A 21,244-nucleotide genomic window follows, 5' to 3' on the forward strand; every position below is an offset into this window, starting at 1 on the left:
AGAATTTGACATTTTAGGGCAAATTTAGTAGTGTTTAAGGTGATTTGCAAAGGGTAGGGAGGCCATTTTGGCAGCTCTTGCACTTGCTCAGGTGTGAAATAATAAGGTGCCAAATTGTAATTTGGAAGAGAAACATTTAAAGCAAGAATCAGTAGAAATTGATGATGTACTGAATATAAAAGTTAAGAAGCCAAAGTCAGCAAGAGATTCGTAGGTGGAGGGATGGTGGTATCAGTGCCATAGATAGGAAAGATTGAAAGAACGAGTGTGATTTAGGTGAAATTGAGGCGATAGCCAACCCTTCTGTTACACTGTATTGATGTTTGCTTCTACACAAAATGGTCTCAGAATTCAGGTGGTTGTGCTTCCTCAGTTGTCTCTTTTCCCTTTGTCTCAGCGGTTGTCTTTCATAGCAGCACTGCACATGCCGTCTCCACCCAGAGCTTTAATGCTTCTCATCTGCTATCAACCTAAAGAAAAAAACAGTAATTTGAGTTTAGCTTTAACTTTGTCTAGTTTTTGCTCAGCAGAGTTAAGTCCTTAAGTTTTTTGTTTGTTTGTTTGTTTTATTTTTATTTTATTAGTCCTTAAGTTTTATAGCACCCATCTTCCCCAGAGGCCTTTTTTTTTTTGTTTAATGTCCCTGGCTATCTTTCATAAGATAAAGATTATGGGAAGGTAACTTTCAGAAATGAGTATTATCCTATTATTGCATATGTAATCCTTTAAATACATGTATTTATAAAACGTATAAAAATTTAATTTTTCTTTTAACAGAAATGAGCTCATACTTACGTTTTATTCTGTAGTTCGCTTTATTTTATTTAACGTGTCAAGGAAGTTTCTCCATGTGGATCACCCTCATTCTTTTGCTACCTCACTTTTTTTCCCAGTGGCTGACTAGTTTTCTCTGTAGAGATGTACCACACTTGATTTCCAGTTTTCCTTTTCAATCAGTACTGCAGTAAACATCTATGTACCTGCAAATCTGCACATTTGTATCATTTCTCTATGAAAAATTTCTAAAAGATTTGTTGGATCAAAGAATAAGATCAAAAGATCACAGGGTTTGATATAATACATTGACAATAGATAAACTAATCTTGCTCTTCTTTTTATTTCTTTATCATCATCTTATTTGGAACAACAGAATGAAAGGTACTTGCACCTTGCAGCAAAACTTCTGGATGCAAAGGAGCAAGCAGCTACCTTTAAATTAGAAAAAAACAAGCAAGGCCAAAAAGAGGCTCAAGAAAAAATAAGGAAATTTCAAAGAGGTAAACACTTTAAAATTCTCAGACGTATAAATGTCTCTTCTTTATTGGCCTTCCTAGGATGGAGGTTGCCTCTTTTTAATATGTCTGCTCTTTCCTAACAGTTTATAATTGGGATTGGCAAACTTTTTGCAACAAGCCAAATAGTAAATATTTTAGGTTTTGCAATTTGTTATAATTACTTAACTGCTGTCACAGCATAAAAGCAGCCATAAACAATACATAAACAAATGGTTATGTTCTCATAAAACTTTAAGGATGCTGAAATTTCATATATAATTTTCACATGTCACCAAATATATCTTTTTGTCTTTTTCAGCCAGTTAAAACAGGTAAAAATCATTCTTAGCCCACAGGCCATATGGAAATAGGCAGCAGGGCTGGATTTGGCCTGCAGACCATAGTTTGTTAACCTCAGATGTATACCATAAAATACCATCTCCATTCAAGAACAAGAAGTGGATATAATTCCATGTGTATTTATTTCTAGTGAAGATGTTTTTCCTGGCCTTCTACATCTGTTAAGTAATTGTTCTGAAAATGTTAGTATATGATGTGAAAATAAATTGCCTCTGACTTCTAGCACAAATTCCTAGAAGGAAATGTTGAATAATTGACTACAAGGAAAAAGAAGGAATGTTGTTTTTTTAAACCAATTTTTGCAAAGTAAAAAGGCATGAAAAACAAATATAATAAAACAAAAATAAGCATCATGGTTTTTTTGGTAGAAATGGAAACCTTAGAAGACCATCCAGTATTCAATCCAGCCATAAAGATTTCACATCAACAGAATGAAAGGAAGAAGCCTCCTGTAGCCACAGAAGGGGAAAGTGCTTTGAACTTTAATTTATTTGAAAAATCTACAGCTGCTACTGAAGAAGAGAAAGGTAAAATGAAGGGAAAGTGTTCCAGGGTATAATTTGTAAATAGAAAAATGTCAAGGACTATATAATTGAGAAATTGTTACTTTGTATTCCAGCAAACTACATAAGATGGCAGTAAAGTTATGCTTCCACATACTGTCTTGGAAAAATAATAATTATGATAACTTGTATAGCATTTTGTAATTACAAACATCTTGCTTCGGCCTCATCTCTCTTCAGTCCCTCCTCCAAACTCCTGCCAGAATTATCTTTCCATAACACAGATCAAAATGTGAGTTCCCTGTTAAAAATTTTAATCACTTAGCAAGTTCAAACCCTGTATCATGGCACTGAAGATGCTTTCCACCTTATTCTCCCAGCTATGTACTACAGCTACATCATTCTTTAAAACATATACTGTTTCATGGCTCCATGACTTTGCTCATCCTGTTTTCCCCTTCTTGGCCAACCTTTCCCTTGCTTAGAGGCTTGAATCAAACAGCACCTCTTCTTTAAACCTTCCCTGATTCCTGCTGTGCCACCAGAGTTGTGTAAGTGTGCTCTTCTTTGTGCTCATAGGTAAATTATTGATATAGCTAGTATATTTATCAGTCTGTAATATAGTCAGTTGAGTCCCACACTAAATTGTCAGTTCTTTTAATTGTACATTCTTTCTACAAATATTTATTGAATTTTTATTGTTCATAATATCAGGTGCTACATGTACAGTTATTAGCAAAATAACTTGATCTTTGCTCTCTTCAAGTATACAGTCTAGCAGGGAATGTAAGCTTTAAACAGACATAGATACACAATTACAAACTGTGATGTGTGCTGTTGAAGAAAGAAAACTGGCTTCCAATAATAGAGCTAATAAGGGGGCCTAATTTGCATTGGGGAAACCTTGCTAAGGTCTTGCTCTGAGATCTGACAGATGATTAGGTATTAGCCTGGTAATGAGTTGGTGGAAAGAACTTCTAAGGAAAGAGACAGTACATTGGAAGTCTAAGGTGGAAAAGAGCTTAGAGCATCACTATTCAACAGAACACACTATGATGGGAATGTTCTGTATCTGCACTATCCAATGTGGTAGCTACTAGCCAAATATGAGTACAGTTGACCCTTGAACAACGTAGAGGTTACGGCCGCTGACCCCTGTGCAGTCAAAAATCTGCATATAACTTTTGACTTAAACATAATACTATGTTTAAGTCAAACATAAATACTAATAGCCTACTAATGACTGGAAGCCTTAGTGATAACAGTTGATTAACATATTTTGCATGTTATATGTATTATATACTATATTATTACAATAAAGTAAGCTAGAGAAAGAAAAACATTAAGGAAATCATAACAAAGAGAAAATACATTTACAGTACTGTACTGTATAGATTCTGTGAGTTTATATTATCTATGTACAAGATGAATCGTCTGTCAGTACCTATATCAACATTGTCTTATATGATTCAAAACACTGTAGCTGTTATATGTGTTACTAACATGAGACATCAAAAATGAAAAGATAATGTGCAGAAGTTCTTAGTTGTTTATAGGTATAATGATTCATGCATTAATAACGAAGAAGCAGCAATATGATTGCTTTAATGGTACCCTAGTGTAATCAATACAACTGCCTTACTTCACTGTTAGGTTAGCCTTATACACTAATGAAAGAATCATAAAATTTTTATGGCATACAGTATTACAGTAGTATTCATAATATATTATTGGAAACACTGTTAACATTTTTTAAAAAACCACTTACCTATGATGATAGGCTGATATGCAGTTTCTCCAATTATGAGAGAGAGGCATTCTATAAGGTAAGGTAATTCTTTGAAAGCAAAGTTATAAAACAAAGAAAATAACACATTATTAATTTTATATTAATTATCACCTTATGCCTGTGTAAGGATAGGCTATCCACTTCAATATAAGTCTTACACGTGATGTTCTTCATGTGTGTTTTTGTATATTTATTGAAAAAAATCTGCATATAAGTGGACCTGTACAGTTCAAACCTGTGTTGTTCAAGGGTCAACTATATCGAGCACTTGAAATGTGACTAGTATAACTGAGAAACTGAAATTTTAATTTTAATTAATTTAAATTTAGCCACATGTGGCTGGTGGCTACTGTATTGAGCCAGGCAGGTTTAGAGCATTTAAGGAATTGACTCATGACCAGTATGGCTACAGCATAGCGAGCATGATGGAAGACTGACAACAAATAGGCAGGGGTGGGCCACAGAGGGCTTTTAGGTACTAGTGAAGAATTTGGACTTTATCTTATATGCAACATGAAGCCATTGACAGTGGTGGTAGTGACAGCTGTTAAGCAGAGAAATGACATCTGATTTATATCTTTTCAAAAGATAGTCTACCAAACATTGTAATTCAGAGTATTCTAAACAATTCATTGCATGGATTGTGTCATAGATATTTTACAAGAACACATAACTTAAGATACTTTTTTAAAAAGATCCAGATTTTCACTGATTCTGTCCATCAAGAGGATTTCCTTACATCACTTAAAGAAGAGCAAGCCTTTCTGTCTGTCTTTTTTTTTTTTTTGTCTGTCTTTTTTTAAACCTATTCTCTTCTAAAAGTCTGTTCCCAAAAGTGAGAGAACATTAATCTCTCAAAAGAGACTGTATATTACTACATAACCATTTTTAAAGAACCAATCTTTATCATTTTAGAGAAAAAGAAAGAACCTCATGATGTAAGAAATTTTGACTATACTGCTCGAAGCTGGACTGGAAAATCTCCCAAACAATTTCTGATCGATTGGGTCAGGAAGAATCTTCCCAAGAGTCCAAATCCTTCCTTTGAAAAAGTTGCAGTAGGTAGATACTGGAAATGTAGGTATGTTTTTTGTTAACTGAATGAACTTATAGAAAAATCTAAGATGAAAATCTTTTTTTTTCTGATGAGTTAAGTAGATATTTAGGAAGCTAATTCCACATCTCAGATTGATAGTGCTTATAAGTCATTATGTAGTATGATGTCTTCCATGGGAATATTTAATTTAAATAATTAAACTACAGTTCAATGTTAATGGAATTCTGACCTTTTCTACTTCATCAATTTTATTTTAAAATATTTTTGGTTTCTTTGTAGGGTAAGGGTAATCAAGTCTGAAGATGATGTACTGGTAGTATGCCCTACAATCTTAACAGAGGATGGCATGCAAGCTCAGCACCTGGGAGCTACTTTAGCTCTTTATCGTTTAGTGAAAGGGCAGGTGAGACTTGTTAGACCTAAGTGTTTCAAAAATCATTTCTGGGAGCTTCCCTCCTGGCGCAGTGGTTGAGAGTCTGCCTGCCGATGCAGGGGACACAGGTTCGTGCCCCGGTCCGGGAAGATCCCACAGGCTGTGGAGCGGCTGGGCCCGTGAGCCATGGCCACTGAGCCTGCGCGTCCAGAGCCTGTGCTCCGCAACGGGAGAGGCCACAGCAGTGAGAATCCCGCATACCGCAAAAAAAAAAAAAAAAAAAAAAATCATTTCTGGAGTAATGGGTATATTTTGTCAACATAAAACTGTATCTGCATGTGGAAGTTAGTTTTTAATTATGGCCCTTTGTGCCAATTTTCTCTTACTGAATGCTTCTGATTAATCCTTGTTTCTGCTTATTTATAATTTTGACTTCCTCTCACTCCTAAACATAGTTCAATCTTTCTCTCCTTAGACCAGAGGCTCTGAACCATTTGGTCCAGCTTTGTAAGCTATACTAATTTACAGATTAAAAAACAGTTGTGCTAGAATGGTTGAATTAAGGAGAGTTTTTAAACATTTGTTTTCCTTTAATGTTATATTGTCTCTCAACTTTAAAAAATTAGACACTGGTTCCAGTTTTCACTTTTAGGTTACGTTGACTATAAGCTTCCAGTTTAAGGAAAGATGAAAATAAAGTATTACTGAAGAGAGCACTTTTAAGAGAACACAATATTCTTTTTTTTGGTTGGGGGGTATTGTCAACATCTCCTTTTTATAATAAAAATATAATATATATTTTATATATATATAAATATATATAATATATATTTTATATTTATATAATATATATTTTATAATATATTTTTCTTCATGGGGAATTAGAACTACTGAAAATTTAGGCACTGATTAAGTGGAACTCCAACAATAGTTCTTTTCCATTTTGTGTCAGTAAAAGTGCTTACTGTCTTTATTTCCCTCATTTTGCAGAATAAGGTATCATAAGCTAAGCTTAATTGATGGAAGTCACTATCAGTGTTACAGAAATAATTGCAGGCTCTTTTATAACACAGAATTAAGATAACAGTTTCATCCAGTGGAGTTCATTTAAAATACTTTGACCTGTAATATACAACTGCTGGAATCTCAGAGGGAACTTTGTTTTAAAGATGCATTATGGATCATCTGTATATTTAAATAGCACCACTATATGAATAAATAATAAACATGTATTTAATAGTTTATTGTGTTCCAGGAATAAGCACGTTACATGATTAACTTAGTTTACCTCAGAGTATGCCTGTAAGGGAGGTACTATTATTAGCCCCATTTTACAAATTTAGAAACTAAGACACCAAGAAGTTAAGTTACTTGCCCAAGGTCACACAGCTAATAAGTCTAGAAGCCTGAATATATGCTATTTATAAATTTGCATCATATACATGTTTATCTTATATTAAAGTAGTAACACTAGTTTAAGAGACATTTTAAGAAGAAGGCAGCTATCCTTTTAAGTTCTAACCTATTGAATTTTGGTGTCCAGTAGTTAGTGAAAACGACATAACTACTGTGTTTTCCCTTTATAGTCAGTTCATCAGTTACTTCCGCCCACTTACCGAGATGTCTGGCTGGAGTGGAGTGATGCAGAAAAGAGAAAGGAACAGTTAAATAAAATGGAGACCAATAAACCACGTGACCTTTTCATTGCCAAACTTCTGAATAAACTGAAGCAGCAGCAGCAACAGCAACAACAGCAATCTGAGAATACGAGAGAAACCTCTGAAGATCCTGAGGAATCTTGGGAAAATTTAGTTTCTGATGAGGATTTTTCTGCACTGTCCTTGGAATCAGAAAAGGCAGAAGATTTGGAGCCAGTTAGAAACCTCTTTAGAAAGTTGCAAAGCACACCTAAGTACCAGAGACTGCTAAAGGAACGGCAACAGTTACCTGTGTTCAAACACAGGAACTCAATTGTCGAAACTCTTAGAAGGCACCGGGCTGTGGTGGTGGCAGGTGAAACAGGGAGCGGCAAGAGTACTCAAGTGCCACATTTCCTGTTGGAGGACCTGCTTCTGAACGAATGGCAAACAAGTAGATGCAGCATTGTCTGCACCCAGCCCCGGCGGGTCTCAGCAGTGAGCTTAGCCACAAGAGTGTGTGAGGAACTGGGCTGTGAAAATGGACCTGGAGGAAAGGTGAGACACTGTTCAACCTCACCTCAGAGAGTGCTGACCTCACTCAACCTGTGCCCTTGGGACCCAAATGGAAGCCTGTGCCGTATGACCAATGCTGTTTGTTCAGTAGCGTATCTCAGGTGTTTCTCATGTTTTCTTGGATAGATGTGATATTATGCCACTCTCCTTTATATGAAAAGGACTGTCAGTAATTATCATTAAAATTCTCACATAAAAGGAAAAATATATGCACTTTAATAATTGAGTATTCAAATATATTACATACTAAGTTGATCATTCAAAGAATATAAACACAAGTATAACTGTTAATATCAGATAGCTCAAGTATTTGGAAATCTTTTCCGTGGGATGTATTCCTGAATGATTTTCATTAGTTCAGTGAACAGAAGGAAAAAACAATATAAAAGAAAATGCCAGACTATTTTCAAATCCCGTATATAAAAGAAATAATAGAAAAAGTACTTAAATACCTACTGTCACACACTTTGCGATAAAAGTATACACAAAACTGGCCAGACCTTAACCGGAGTGACTGCAAAGTATAGGAATTAGTAAAATTGCTTTAGAACCAAATGTAATGAATTCCCAGTTCATATAACTCAGTTTAATTATACTTTGAATTGTTCTTTATAAATATGATACTTAACATCTTTGTCTCTATCTTTAAGTTAGGTATCCCTTCATTAAAAAACATTTTATTTGGCAATTTTTCTTGGTTTCTCTCACGAAATGAAAGAGGAAAAAGGACATAATTTCTGTCTTATAAGGAATTTACATTAAGGGGATGACAGACATGTTTACAAGTATAACAAAGGAATGACTGAAGGAGAAAGAAAATATGATGGGAATAGAAGTGACTTCAGGATTCCCATCAGGCACCACTGTTTGTTTTTGTTTTTGTTTTCTTGCGGTACGCGGGCCTCTCACTGTTGTGGCCTCTCCCACTGCAGAGCACAGGCTCCGGACGCGCAGGCTCAGCGGCCATGGCTCACGGGCCCAGCCACTCCGCGGCATGTGGGAGCTTCCCGGACCGGGGCACGAAGCCGTGTCCCCTGAATCGGCAGGCGGACTCTCAACCACTGCGCCACCAGGGAAGCCCCCCACCACTGGTTTTTAATCGTTGCAGCTTTTATGAGATCTTGATAGAAAAGTGGACCAAATTGTAGGAGCGTCTCTAAAATTCTCTTCCTTGGTACCTCAATATTTTGCTCCAAGATAATTTAATAAGAAATTGATTAAATCTATTAATATTTTTGTAATAATGTTAATGGTACTCAAAGCAGGTGAACAGATTTTTGTTTCAAAACTGATAAAAGGTTTTTCTTGTTTAAAATTGCCGAAACTGGGGGCTTCCCTGGTGGCGCAGTGGTTGAGAGTCCGCCTGCCGATGCAGGGGACACGGCTTTGTGCCCCGGTCCGGGAAGATCCCACATGCCGCGGAGCGGCTGGGCCCGTGAGCTGTGGCTGCTGAGCCTGGGCGTCCGGAGCTCGTGCTCTGCAACGGAAGAGGCCACACAGTGAGAGGCCTGCGTACCGCAAAAAAAAAAAAAAATTAAAATTGCAGAAACTAATTTTATAGTTTTATATAATTGAAGACCATGGGAAAGTAATAAATTGCACTAAACAAATTTACTTAGACTGCTCCATATAGTAGCAGGATCAGCACCTGTACTTTTTAAAGCTTGTTTCCTAGATCATTTGTGAGACTCTAATCTTGGCCTTGTGTTTTCCCTTCAGAATTCTTTGTGTGGATATCAGATCCGGATGGAGTCTCGAGTGAGTGAATCTACCAGGTTACTCTACTGTACAACAGGGGTTTTGCTAAGAAAACTTCAAGAAGATGGTCTCCTAACTAATGTGTCTCACGTTATTGTAGATGAGGTGAGTTGATTCTGTAGTCATGTTCAGAAAAAAATTCTAAACATTTTTGAATTAAAAAGATGTTACTTCTAAAACTAACATTTTCTTCATGCTTAAATGCCAGACACTTTACATATAATAATTATTTAATTTCCTCTACATATAATAATTTCCTCTAACATGTGTCTCCTGTAAATTGATTTATTTAACAAATGCTGTATAACATTTGCTGTATGCAAGGTGCTATTTTAAGGACTTCATATATACAACTTCATTTAATCTTTCCAGCAATCCAGTGGAGTAGATATTATCCCTGTTTTACAGTTGAGGAAACTGAGGCACACAGAGATTAAATAGCTTGCTCAAATTCACACAGCCAATAAGCTCTACAACTGGGTGTTCAAACCCAGGCAGTACATCTGCAGCCATCTCTTAGCAGTCTGCTGCCTCTCAACTACATTTGTTAAAGGATTTTCTCGGATTCTTATAAAAAACAAGGAATCCTCATCAGTATGTCATTTTCCCTATAGATATACCCCTACTTGAATCAAATTTGAATGCACACTAAAATTGAATTATGCCAAAAGTTTCACATTAGAATTATTTTAAATGGTATACTAGCCTAGTACATGTTAAACTGACTTGCTTTGTACATAATTTTTTGAAAAAAGTAAGATATACAGCATTTCTTTTATTCAAAAATGGAAATTTTTTTCAGTTTTCCCAGATGTAAAGTTTCTATGAATGTCTGTTAATTCACCAAGTTCAGAAGGCATTAGTGAAAGTTCAGTCATTCTTTGATTTTTAATTAATAGACTATACATAGATTATTGGGTTATTTTCCTCATTTTGGTTAGTAAGTATTAGAAGTATAGAGAGATACAAAAATGAAAATAAAAATTATCTGTAGTCTCATCCAGAAAAAAAATTAATATTGACATTTGTGCATTTATATATGTGTATGTTTAGCATGTGCGATATTTATTTTATAATTCTTTCACATCATTAGTCTACAAAAACACTATTTTTTAATAGCTTTATAGAAGTATATAATTTGGATGTCCCATAATTTATTTAACCATTTTCCTGTTGTTGGACAAGTTTAGGGTAAGATGTTTTTAAATACAATAATTTTGGTTATAGATGAGTGATGGGAATTCATTTTTATCTAAGGGGTCTTTAATCTTCAGTGGGGGAAGGAGTTGTACTGTTATCACTAAGATGTCAAAAAGAAAGAGGATGTATGGCTGCTTGATTGAGCAGGCCCATTGGTAACTTGCTCCTGGCAGTGTTGGGTGGGGAATGGGGTGTCACAGTTGCAGCTGTGCATGGCTAAGACCTAGATTTTATCAGTATCCTCAAGAATCAACTTAAGTCAAAATGCTAATTTATCCATTTATAATGAGAAATTTTTACTGCTAGGTAAGATGAAATACTTGTATCAGCCAGTCAGTAAGTTTTCTTGGAGCCCCAAATTATTAGAAAATTGATTAATAAATATATATCAGAATGAATCCTAATTTAAAAGTTAGACCAACTTCAGGGAGCTGTTCTTTGATGTTTTAGTATTAGCAGTCTGTAGGCGTGATTTACTGAATTGTGCTTCAGTGTGATAATGTCAACCTCTTGTTGAAAAGTACAGTAAGAGTAAGAAAAAACCCAGTGAAATTCATCATCATGTTAAATATAATGATGTAAGAGATGCTGGCATAGAGTGCATTACATTATTCAGGACCTTCTTTATGAAGATGCTCAGGATAATACTTCTGGCTTTCTTATTAGGAATAGTTGTGCGATTTGTTTTAGTTTATGGTCAGTGTGTGAGTTAAGTAGCTTTTCCTCTGGCTGCTGGTATGTTTACAGCCAAACTTTTTGCCCACCTCTTCCAAGTGTACTTAATAAAGCATACATTTTTATTAGCTCTATTTTATGTTTTATCCTCATTTTTATTAGCTCTGTTTTATGTTTTATCCTCATTTTTAATTTTCTTTTTTAAAAATGTCAGTATCTATATAAATTACCATCTATTTGAGGAGGTTCTCCAGATCTGTTTCTGTTCAGGAAATCTTTCTCTCTTGAGCTTCAGATTTAAATATCCTCGTCAAACTACCTAAGTAAAAACATCCAAGATTATTCCTTCTTCTTTCTCCCATATCCCCTAAATCCAATCACCTAGACTTTGTTGATTTTACTTTTCTCACATTCATTTACCTCTCCATATTCACTGGTATTGCCCTCATATAGGCTACCATTATCTCTTTTAATTAGTACAAAAGCCTCTAATTAAACTTCCTACTTTCTGTTTTGCTCTCTTCTACTACATCCTTCAATTATAGCTGGATTTATCTTTTGAAAACAAAATTCAGACCACATGATCCCCCTGCTTTGAAATATCTTACTCACTACCCTGACTCATTAGGATAAAGTCTCAACTCCTTAACACGGTTTACAAGACCTCATATGGGCAGATTACTGAGTACCTTGCCAGCTCTATCTCTTGCCCGTTCCTCATCCCATGCTCAAGGCGTCATTTTTGTTTCTTCATTTCCTGAAATGTATAATTCTCCCCTTGTCCACCATGATTTTGCACAAGTTGTGTCCCATGACTACTTTTTCTCCCTTTATCATACTGTTCCTTTCTCCTCCTCTAAAACTCATTTCAGTTCTCAGCACAGATGGCAGATCTCTCTTAGTAGCCTTCCTGACCACCTGAGTTGCTGTACAGCAGAAATTAACACAACATTATAAATCAACTATACTCCAATAAAAAAAATAATTAAATATAAAACAAACAAAAAAAGAATATTAGACCCCTACCCCCCCCCAAAAAAAATTAACTACGCTTCATATGTAATTTCAAACCATCCTCTACAGTATCCTCTAACAAGGCTGTAAACTCTGAAATGAAAAGACTACCTTGGTCGTTTTTTAATCCCCAGTATCTAGCACAATGCTTAGTACTGTTTGTAGTGAACATTTGACCATTGTTGCCTCCCTTCCGAGCAAATGAATGATCAAAACCGTTTTAATTTTTGTTATCTTGATGTATTCTATCTTTTGTATGCTGCCTTAATCTCATAAAATAAAATGGAGTAGAAATAACCCCAGTACAGGAAGTTGAAATATAGACTGGTATATCCAGCAGATATTGAGTTCTGACAATGTCCCATGTTTTTTTATGCTCTATAGCAGGTTTACAATGCTCGTCCCTAAAATGCATCTGTTGGAAGGGCATAAGAGCCTTTTTCTCAGACAGTTGATAGAGAACCTGTCAGATTCCTACTAATCAAATTCCCCTTTTTCTACATAGTGGATAAACTATCTGTCTTGTTGCAGTTTTGTGTCTGTTCAGTTGTATATTAGTAGCAGCGCTTTAAGAGTTACACTGGCTTCTAAGTGAAATTGGGAGATACCCTAATCTTATCAGCTGAACACTTACAAACCATCTCCTAAGGTAGAGTCCTACTATCATAGCTAATCTTGTTCATTATATGCCGATTTTTACCGACTTCAATTTTAGAGGGTGACTTTATTTTCAATTCTGAAGATCTGCCATATTTGAAACATACAGCTTCTCTTTCTGCATGTACTGACTATATGTAAATATTGATTAACTTTTAGTAGATTTGAATGTCTGATTGTTTTAGCCTATTACTTGACCTTATGATTTTTTTGTTCCCCTTATGCTAGGTTCATGAAAGAAGTGTCCAGTCAGACTTCCTACTAATTATCTTGAAGGAAATTTTACAGAAACGCTCTGATCTACATTTGATTCTAATGAGTGCCACTGTAGACAGTGAAAAGTTTTCTAGCTATTTCATACACTGCCCTATTCTGAGAATTTCAGGAAGAAATTATCCTGTTGAGGTAAGTTTTCTTTATAATGCATATGTAAACAGAAACTACATTCCCACCAGTGAGTGTCACCATAAAACAGGCCCTTAAGTCTGAGCCTAGAACGATTCCTAGGGTATTGCAAGTCAAGAGAGGACCTGGAGGGCTTCCCTGGTGGCACAGTGGTTAAGAATCTGCCTGCCAATGCAGGGGACACGGGTTTGTCCCTGGCCCGGGGAAGATCCCACGTGCCGCAGAGCGACTAAACCCGTGCGCCACAACTACTGAGCCTGTGCTCTAGAGCCTGTGAGCCACGACTACTGAGCCCATGTGCCTCAACAACTGAAGCCTGCGCGCCTAGAGCCCGTGCTCTGCAACAAGAGAAGCCATGAAAATGAGAAGCCTGCGCACCGCAACGAAGAGTAGCCCCTGCTCACCGCAACTAGAGAAAGCCCGCGCACAGCAACGAAGACCCAACACAGCCAAAAAAAATAATAATAAAAAGTTAATTAATTTTAAAAAAGAGAGATAGGGAGGACCTGGAGATGGCCTTGGGAATCAGATGGCTGGTGCTGCCTTGACTGAGGGTGAGTGGGCTGGAAGGAGGATTCTGCTGACGAACGACATACCACAGAGGTACACAGTGTAAAACACACTTCCATAGCAAAGGCATTACATCCAGATTGGGGGTAGCTGCCTAGCAATAAGGAACTCCTTTTTCACCCATCTCTCAAATTTAGGCTTGTCTTTGAAGCTTCCTTCTATTCTTAATGTTTGCCCTTTTGGTTCAGCTGATAAAGGCTGCTCTTTTAATTGGTTTTCACATGTAAAAAATATACACACCATAATGTGCTTTGTCCTGAGACTACGAGGAATAGATCCATCTACATCAGCCAAGTTCTTCACTACCAATAAATGCAGAAAAAAGCTTTTCTCGTAACATGCTAAATTAGCATTTGGTGACATTCAAAAGGTAACAATCCCTTGTTCTCTTTAAAATGATATTTACTGAAATGAATTTAAGTTCACTATTTATATGCCTTAATCTATGCAGGTTTTTCATCTTGAAGATATAATAGAAGAAACAGGCTTTGTCCTGGAGAAAGACTCAGAATATTGTCAGAAATTTCTGGAGGAGGAAGAAGAAATAACTGTTAATGTTACAAGCAAAGCAGGGGGAATACAAAAGTATCAGGTAAAAATAAAACATTTTTGAAAGACATCTGATTGTGATATCCAGGGCATAAACTGCCGTAAGAGTTTTAAAATATGGCTGACACAGTGCATTCAAACATAATCTAGTAGAAGAAGAACAGATATGATTATGAGCAAATTTTAAAGGTCATTTCTTTAAATCTTTGTTTCACTGACTCTAGTGTTTGGCTTACGATACTTACTTTATCTCAACACCTTAGATAGTCAGGATGGGGCAGGACCAAAATCTAGATCCTTGCCATTGGTTTTCCTAGCAGCCTCTGTCCTGACACGAGCCAACCTTAGCTCTGTACTATCCAGGGCAAGCACGAATCTTCATAGAGAGTTAATTTACTTTCAATGACATAATTTTAGAAATATCATAAAAGCTACATTATCCTGCATTTTGGCCAGTGGTACTATATACACTATTTTCATTATATCCACAATATTTCATTCATCTAATGGAAGTAGAAGTAGAAGTAGAAGTTACTTTATCCTTTAGTTAAGCAGATAAACCAAGGAAGCAAAAACTAAAATCTTTCCCTAAAACTGCAGAGATAGAAATTAGAAACTAAAAGACTTTAAAAAATTAAAAGGAGTATTTCAAAGAAGATGATTGGAATTCAGCAACCAAAGTAGAATCTAGAAGGAATGAGGCAGGTGTAAATTACTTAATAAAGTTATTATGACCTCTCTTGGCCAGGCTGCTTTTCAGCTGCCACAGAACAATGCTTCCATTGTTCTGTTTTTCTTCATTTCTTTTCTAATTTAGGGTTTACATGCCAAGATAAAAAGGTTTGCTATACTTAAGGGGACTGTATGAAATGAAATTAATAGGAGAGATGAAATTTTGTAATACTTTAATTCTGTTAAAAATTGTATTCTTGCTATATTTTAACAAAATAATAGTGACAATGAGAAAATACAGATTGGAATGAATGCAAATAGCTCCTTTTTTCCTTCTTTGTTTTATAAAAATACGTAATGTTTTTGTTTGGCTTTTTCTGATTTGTTTCTTTTAGGAATACATCCCAGTTCAGACTGGAACAAGTGATGATTTAAATCCATTTTACCAAAAGTACAGCAACCGCACTCAGCATGCTATTCTCTACATGAATCCTCATAAAATCAACCTGGATCTCATTTTGGAACTTCTTACATATTTAGGTATGTATCTATTTCTAATGTGTCTCCATTTGTTTTGATAAAACTTTTCTACTAATTGGAGATGTTCTATTAATCTCTTATATGCTGTTCCTTATTTCTGAATATTGTATCTTTTTAAAAATTTCAGACAGAAGTCCCCAGTTCAAAAATGTTGAAGGAGCAGTACTGATCTTTTTACCAGGCCTTGCTCATATTCAACAGTTGTATGATCTCTTATCAACTGACAGAAGATTTTTTTCAGAACGGTAACTACAGATCTTCATTATATTCCTGGTAGTTTTAAAACAGAAAAATGTTTCACACATTAAAACTCTTGATCAGAACTTTCAGAGTCTTTTCACCTTTAGTTAAAATTGTCCATGGCAAAGCTCTTTTTTTTTTTTTTTAACATTTCTATTATAGCATTTTATCTACTAAAATTTTTAGGTACTATTTCTACATTTGTTTTATTTTCTCAATATGATTAAGCAGAGGGAATCCTGTGGTTAAGAGTAAGATGGTGACTCCGCTCCCCAGCCCACTGGATGGTGCAAAACCCTAACAGCATTGCAGTTTGTCATCCGTACATTTTTTTTTAATATCTTTGAAGCACTTGTTTTTTCTTTTTAATAAATTTATTTATTTATTTTTGGCTGCGTTGGGTCTTCATTGCCGCGTGCGGGCTTTCCTCTAGTTGCGGGGAGCAGGGGCTAATCTCAGTTGCGGTGCACTGGCTTCTCATTGCGGTGGCTTCTCTTGTTGCAGAGCACGGTCTCTAGGTGCATGGGCTTCAGTAGCTGTAGCTTGTGGACTCTAGAGCTCAGGCTCAGTAGTTGCAGCACACGGGCTTAGTTGCTCCAGGGTATGTGGGATCTTCCCGGACCAGGGCTCGAACCCGTGAGCTAGAAGGAGACTTAAGAAACCATCTATTTCTACCTTGTAATTTTCAGGTCAGGTTATTGGAGGCCAGAGAGGTAAAATGACTTGCCCATTGGCAGGTGGATTCTTAACCACTGTGCCACCAGGGAAGCCCATCCATACATATTGGTTTTTTTTGTTTTTTGTTTTTTGCGGTACACGGGCCTCTCACTGTTGTGGCCTCTCCCGTTGCGGAGCACAGGCTCCGGACGTGCAGGCTCAGCGGCCATGGCTCACGGGCCCAGCCGCTTTGCGGCATGTGGGATCTTCCCGGACCAGGGCATGAACCCGTGTCCCCTGCATCGGCAGGCAGACTCTCAACCACTGCGCCACCAGGGAAGCCCATCATCCATACATATTGAATTGGCTTTTTACTATGCCTGTTTTGATACAGTTTATTACCGCTGTTATGGTTATCACTTCAGCATCAGAATATATTTTAAAAATTCTTTAAACCCTACATTCCATATAATTCATTCATATTGTTTTTTCTCTTTGATGAGTATATATGGGGTTTCACTGTACCATTTTCAGAACTTTTGTGTGTGTTTAAAATTTTTCATAATAAAAAATTTAAAAATTGCTTTCTATTTGCAAATAAATTTTATTATTCTTTGCAGTGTCTTCTAAAGAGAAACTCTTGCTAAGAACTATGATTTTAACTTTCAGATATAAAGTGATAGCTCTGCATTCTATTCTCTCAACTCAAGATCAAGCTGCAGCATTCACACTTCCTCCTCAAGGAGTCAGGAAGGTAAAATTCAGTACAGCAAATTTATATGTGATCCAACTGAGAATATTTCATAAAAGTGTTATGACTTTTTATCATCAAAGACAGTTATTAAGTGCTTTATAGTGCATGCAGACTCCAGATGCTCTGCAGCTTAACATAATCAAAAGAGAACCCAATATTAAAATTCAATTTATATTAGGTGTTTATGTTTATATTATATGTTATTAATAACTTTAGGGGAGTGGTAGTTTAAAAATATGGCATGGATGTTGCTTATGAAAAGAAAAATCACTACTATTCCTTAAAGAAGATATCACAAAGGATGTTGGATATCAGGAGCTACTTGAATCCTGAGAGGATTCTTTTTTGTTCTCTTTGCTACTCATCCCTGATTATTTTTGCAATACAGAGACCATTAGGTTAGGAAACAATCTAAGTATTTTCATTGTCTCCTCTGTTCGGGTGCTGAATGAAGAGATACTTGACAAAGAGAGTTTCTCAGATTTTGACCCTCTCTTAGGCGGGGGGGCAAAAAAGAGCACAATGTAGAAACTCTGGGGAACACAGAGCTCCCAGCAAGAGCCTGGACTCTAATGCACGAAGCCTGGGTTCTTGTCCCTAAGCTGCTGCCATGTCTGTGACCTTCGGCAACCCACTCAGCTTCCTTTCTCATCTTTAAACAGGAGCTGGATTAAATTTACGGTTCTCTAACTGTACTCTGAAAACTCCAGGGGTTCAGAGGCTGTGTGCTCTGATCTGTAACATTTGGCTTCCCTGTAACATTTTGTCTTAAGAAAAGAATTCCACCTCTAAAAAATTTGATCACCGAGGTCCCATCTAAATCTTAATAATCTGGGTTCTGTTTCCTAGGATAAATGAGTAAGAAAAGCAAGCATTCAATATTGAGATAGAGCCATAGTATATTGAATTTGACCTAGAATTTCCTAAATGTTTTACCTCCAAGGACTCAACAGAAAAAAAAAAAAGAACAAACAAAAAAGCCACAAGAAGATTGCACTATTCAGCCATCACCATTAAGAAATTTTGAGCTAGAAAGAGACTTAAGAAATCATCTATTTCTACCTTGTAATTTGCAGGTCAGATTATTGGAGGCCAGAGAGGTAAAATGACTTGCCCAAGTCACAAAGCTAATAAGTAGTAGAGCCAGGGCAACAACCCACCAGTTCTTCTTACTGAAGAACTATTACTTTTTTTTTCTACTTAACTGTGAAGTTTCTGCTGAGCAGTCTCCATTCTCTGATCCAATTTCTCATTCCACGTATGTCATTTTTAAGATGACTGACTAGAATTAGGGGAATGGTATTTTTGTTGGAATAAGAATCTATAACTTTAATTAATAAGCTAAGGTGATAAAATTAATTAGAGCAAATTTAGATTACACAGTAATAGCAATTAGATTGTGAATTTTTGTAAATAAAAGTGAAATTCATTTTTTTAAATTCATTGGCTGAACTATCCAAAGAAGTTTAAATGATGGCACATTGCTGAAAGTTGTTACCTAGAAGTTTTGGCTTTTTATTTTCAGATTGTTTTAGCAACAAATATTGCAGAGACGGGTATCACTATTCCAGATGTTGTATTTGTAATTGATACTGGAAGAACGAAAGAAAACAAGTAAGTCTGAATTTTCCAAATCAAAACATTTTTTGAACCTGAAGAGGGCTTGGGACTCTTCAATTCTTAGGAGACATCACAGAATCATTGCAATTTTAGTACATGTGCTGCTGAAGCAAGCACTAGATCACAGAATCATATCAGGAAAATCTTGAATGTCCTAATTCTGCCCAAAACAAAAAGTCTCAGAGAAACTGTAGGGAAGTTTAAAATGTCTGAGAATAAATGTTAAAATTCATGTCATCAGTTTTCCCATAAGTAATATCAGTATACTGCTACTTTCAGAAAAGTGCTGAGAAAATATTCAGAACATAGATTTTGTAAATTAGTTTATAACTTAATGTTTTACAAAAGCATTATTTATGGGATTACAAAAAAAAAAAGTATGAGTTTTAGAATCAGAGTTGGATTATAAATCTCTGATCTATAATCTTGAGCTAGTAATATGACCATCAGTTATAATCATCAGTTTCCTCATATGTAAATGGGAAAAATTAAAATTTCATAATTGAAAGTGCCTAGTACAGTAATTGGCACATAATAGATTAACTGAATCTTCAACAGAAAGATTATTACTTTATAAATGTTTTAATGTTTGTATTTCGCAAATAAGGGAGACCACCTTAGTAGTCTATTGTAATCTATATACACTGTCCCTAATATTAGGAAACTTGAGCAATATTTGGAAGTGAGTACGACTATCCAGTACAAAATAAACTCTTGATTTTTTTAATTGTACCTGTAGAGGAGGTGTTTTCAGGGTTGAACTGTATCTTGTGAAAGGTGCGTTGAATTGTAACGTTCACAGTGGCATTTCTCAAACTCTCAAAGAATTCTTATTGCATAATTAAGAGGCACTCTAATCTTCAACTTAATTTTAGAGTCAAATATTTCCAGTTTTTTCAGATTTTGATTTCAGTCAATTATCTACATATTCTCTCCTAAAACATTTCTCTAGGTACCATGAAAGCAGTCAGATGAGTTCTTTGGTGGAGACGTTTGTCAGCAAAGCAAGTGCTCTGCAGCGCCAGGGGAGAGCTGGGCGCGTCAGAGGTGGCTTCTGTTTCCGAATGTACACGAGAGAAAGGTATGGCATAGCCCGGAAATTAAAAACATAAACCAATACAGTGTGACATTTCTGATAGTATGTATTTAGTATTATTTTTATTTTATTTTTCAGATTTGAAGGCTTTATGGACTATTCTGTTCCTGAAATCTTGCGTGTGCCTTTGGAGGAATTATGTCTTCATATTATGGTAATCCCAAAGGAACTTAGATGAATTTTTTGTTCTTCACCCGTTACTGGGCAGGGCGGGTGGGAAGAAGACTTAAACTTATCTTACCTTCTGTTGCTCTAGATTTTCAAGTATTTTATTTACTCTTTAATAAATGCCCCCTTCCCCCATCTTTTATAAGTAAACCCACTGTGCTTTAAGTCTGCCATAAGCACTCATACTTTATAGATGAAAATATAGACTCATAACCTAGACCAGTAGTTCTTAACTGGGGATGATATTGCTCACCAGGGAAAAACGGGAATGTCAAGAAACATTTTGGGTTGTCAGAACTGGGGGAAGAGGGAGACGATGCTATGGACATCTAGTGGGTCAAGGCCAGGGATGCTGCTAAACATTCTACAATGAACAGCACGGTCCCCTATGAATTATCTGGCCCCAAATAACAACAGAGCTGGACTTGAGAAATCCTGGCCTAGACCAAAGGTTTCCTACTCTGAAAGATCTATAATATCCTTCAGTTCTCAGATTTTTGATTCTATAAAAATCAGAAATGAATAAACTAAAAATATGGACTGGAAGATCTCATCCTCTTTCCTACTCCCTTAATAGACACAGACATTTATCCTCTTTGCTTAAAATTTTACTTAAATTTAGTTCCAGTTTGACCATCTCTTTGTTAATTCTTTCTGATCACATACTAATTTATCACTTTTTCAATCTGCAGAAATGTAATCTTGGTTCTCCTGAAGATTTCCTCTCCAAAGCTTTAGATCCTCCTCAACTTCAAGTAATCAGCAATGCAATGAATTTACTCCGAAAAATTGGAGCTTGTGAACTAAATGAGCCTAAACTGACTCCATTGGGCCAACACCTTGCAGCTTTGCCTGTGAATGTCAAAATTGGCAAGATGCTTATTTTTGGTGCCATTTTTGGCTGTCTTGATCCAGTGGTAAGACAAACAACACTGCTGCTTCTTCACTGTAAATATCATTTTAGCTGGGGAAGTATTAAGTTTAGAAACAAATTTTAGCTTTTATTTTTTTAACTAAACAGAATGTCTGTACTTACATTAAAACCAGGAAATATAAATGCTTAATGAGAATTTTTGAATATTTTTGATATTTATATACAA

At 35.9% G+C, this 21,244-nt stretch overlaps 1 protein-coding gene across 3 annotated transcripts in view; it reads left to right on the top strand.

The window, feature by feature from the left end:
* DHX29 (DExH-box helicase 29) overlaps positions 1-21,244 on the top strand; it is a 47,989-nt gene that overhangs the window by 15,059 nt on the left and 11,686 nt on the right. For all 3 annotated transcript variants that reach the window (XM_004275143.4, XM_033437853.2, XM_033437854.2), the window contains 15 exons: positions 1,151-1,277; positions 2,003-2,161; positions 4,842-5,007; positions 5,263-5,386; positions 6,943-7,551; positions 9,289-9,432; positions 13,102-13,278; positions 14,300-14,440; positions 15,465-15,609; positions 15,737-15,854; positions 17,176-17,260; positions 18,786-18,874; positions 19,833-19,961; positions 20,055-20,130; positions 20,837-21,061. In XM_004275143.4, the coding sequence (XP_004275191.1) occupies positions 1,151-1,277; positions 2,003-2,161; positions 4,842-5,007; positions 5,263-5,386; positions 6,943-7,551; positions 9,289-9,432; positions 13,102-13,278; positions 14,300-14,440; positions 15,465-15,609; positions 15,737-15,854; positions 17,176-17,260; positions 18,786-18,874; positions 19,833-19,961; positions 20,055-20,130; positions 20,837-21,061 (2,514 nt within the window). The remainder of the gene's footprint in view (positions 1-1,150; positions 1,278-2,002; positions 2,162-4,841; positions 5,008-5,262; positions 5,387-6,942; positions 7,552-9,288; positions 9,433-13,101; positions 13,279-14,299; positions 14,441-15,464; positions 15,610-15,736; positions 15,855-17,175; positions 17,261-18,785; positions 18,875-19,832; positions 19,962-20,054; positions 20,131-20,836; positions 21,062-21,244) is intronic.

Source organism: Orcinus orca, chromosome 3 (assembly GCF_937001465.1).
Source record: "Orcinus orca chromosome 3, mOrcOrc1.1, whole genome shotgun sequence".
Classification (NCBI taxonomy): Eukaryota; Metazoa; Chordata; class Mammalia; order Artiodactyla; family Delphinidae; genus Orcinus; species Orcinus orca.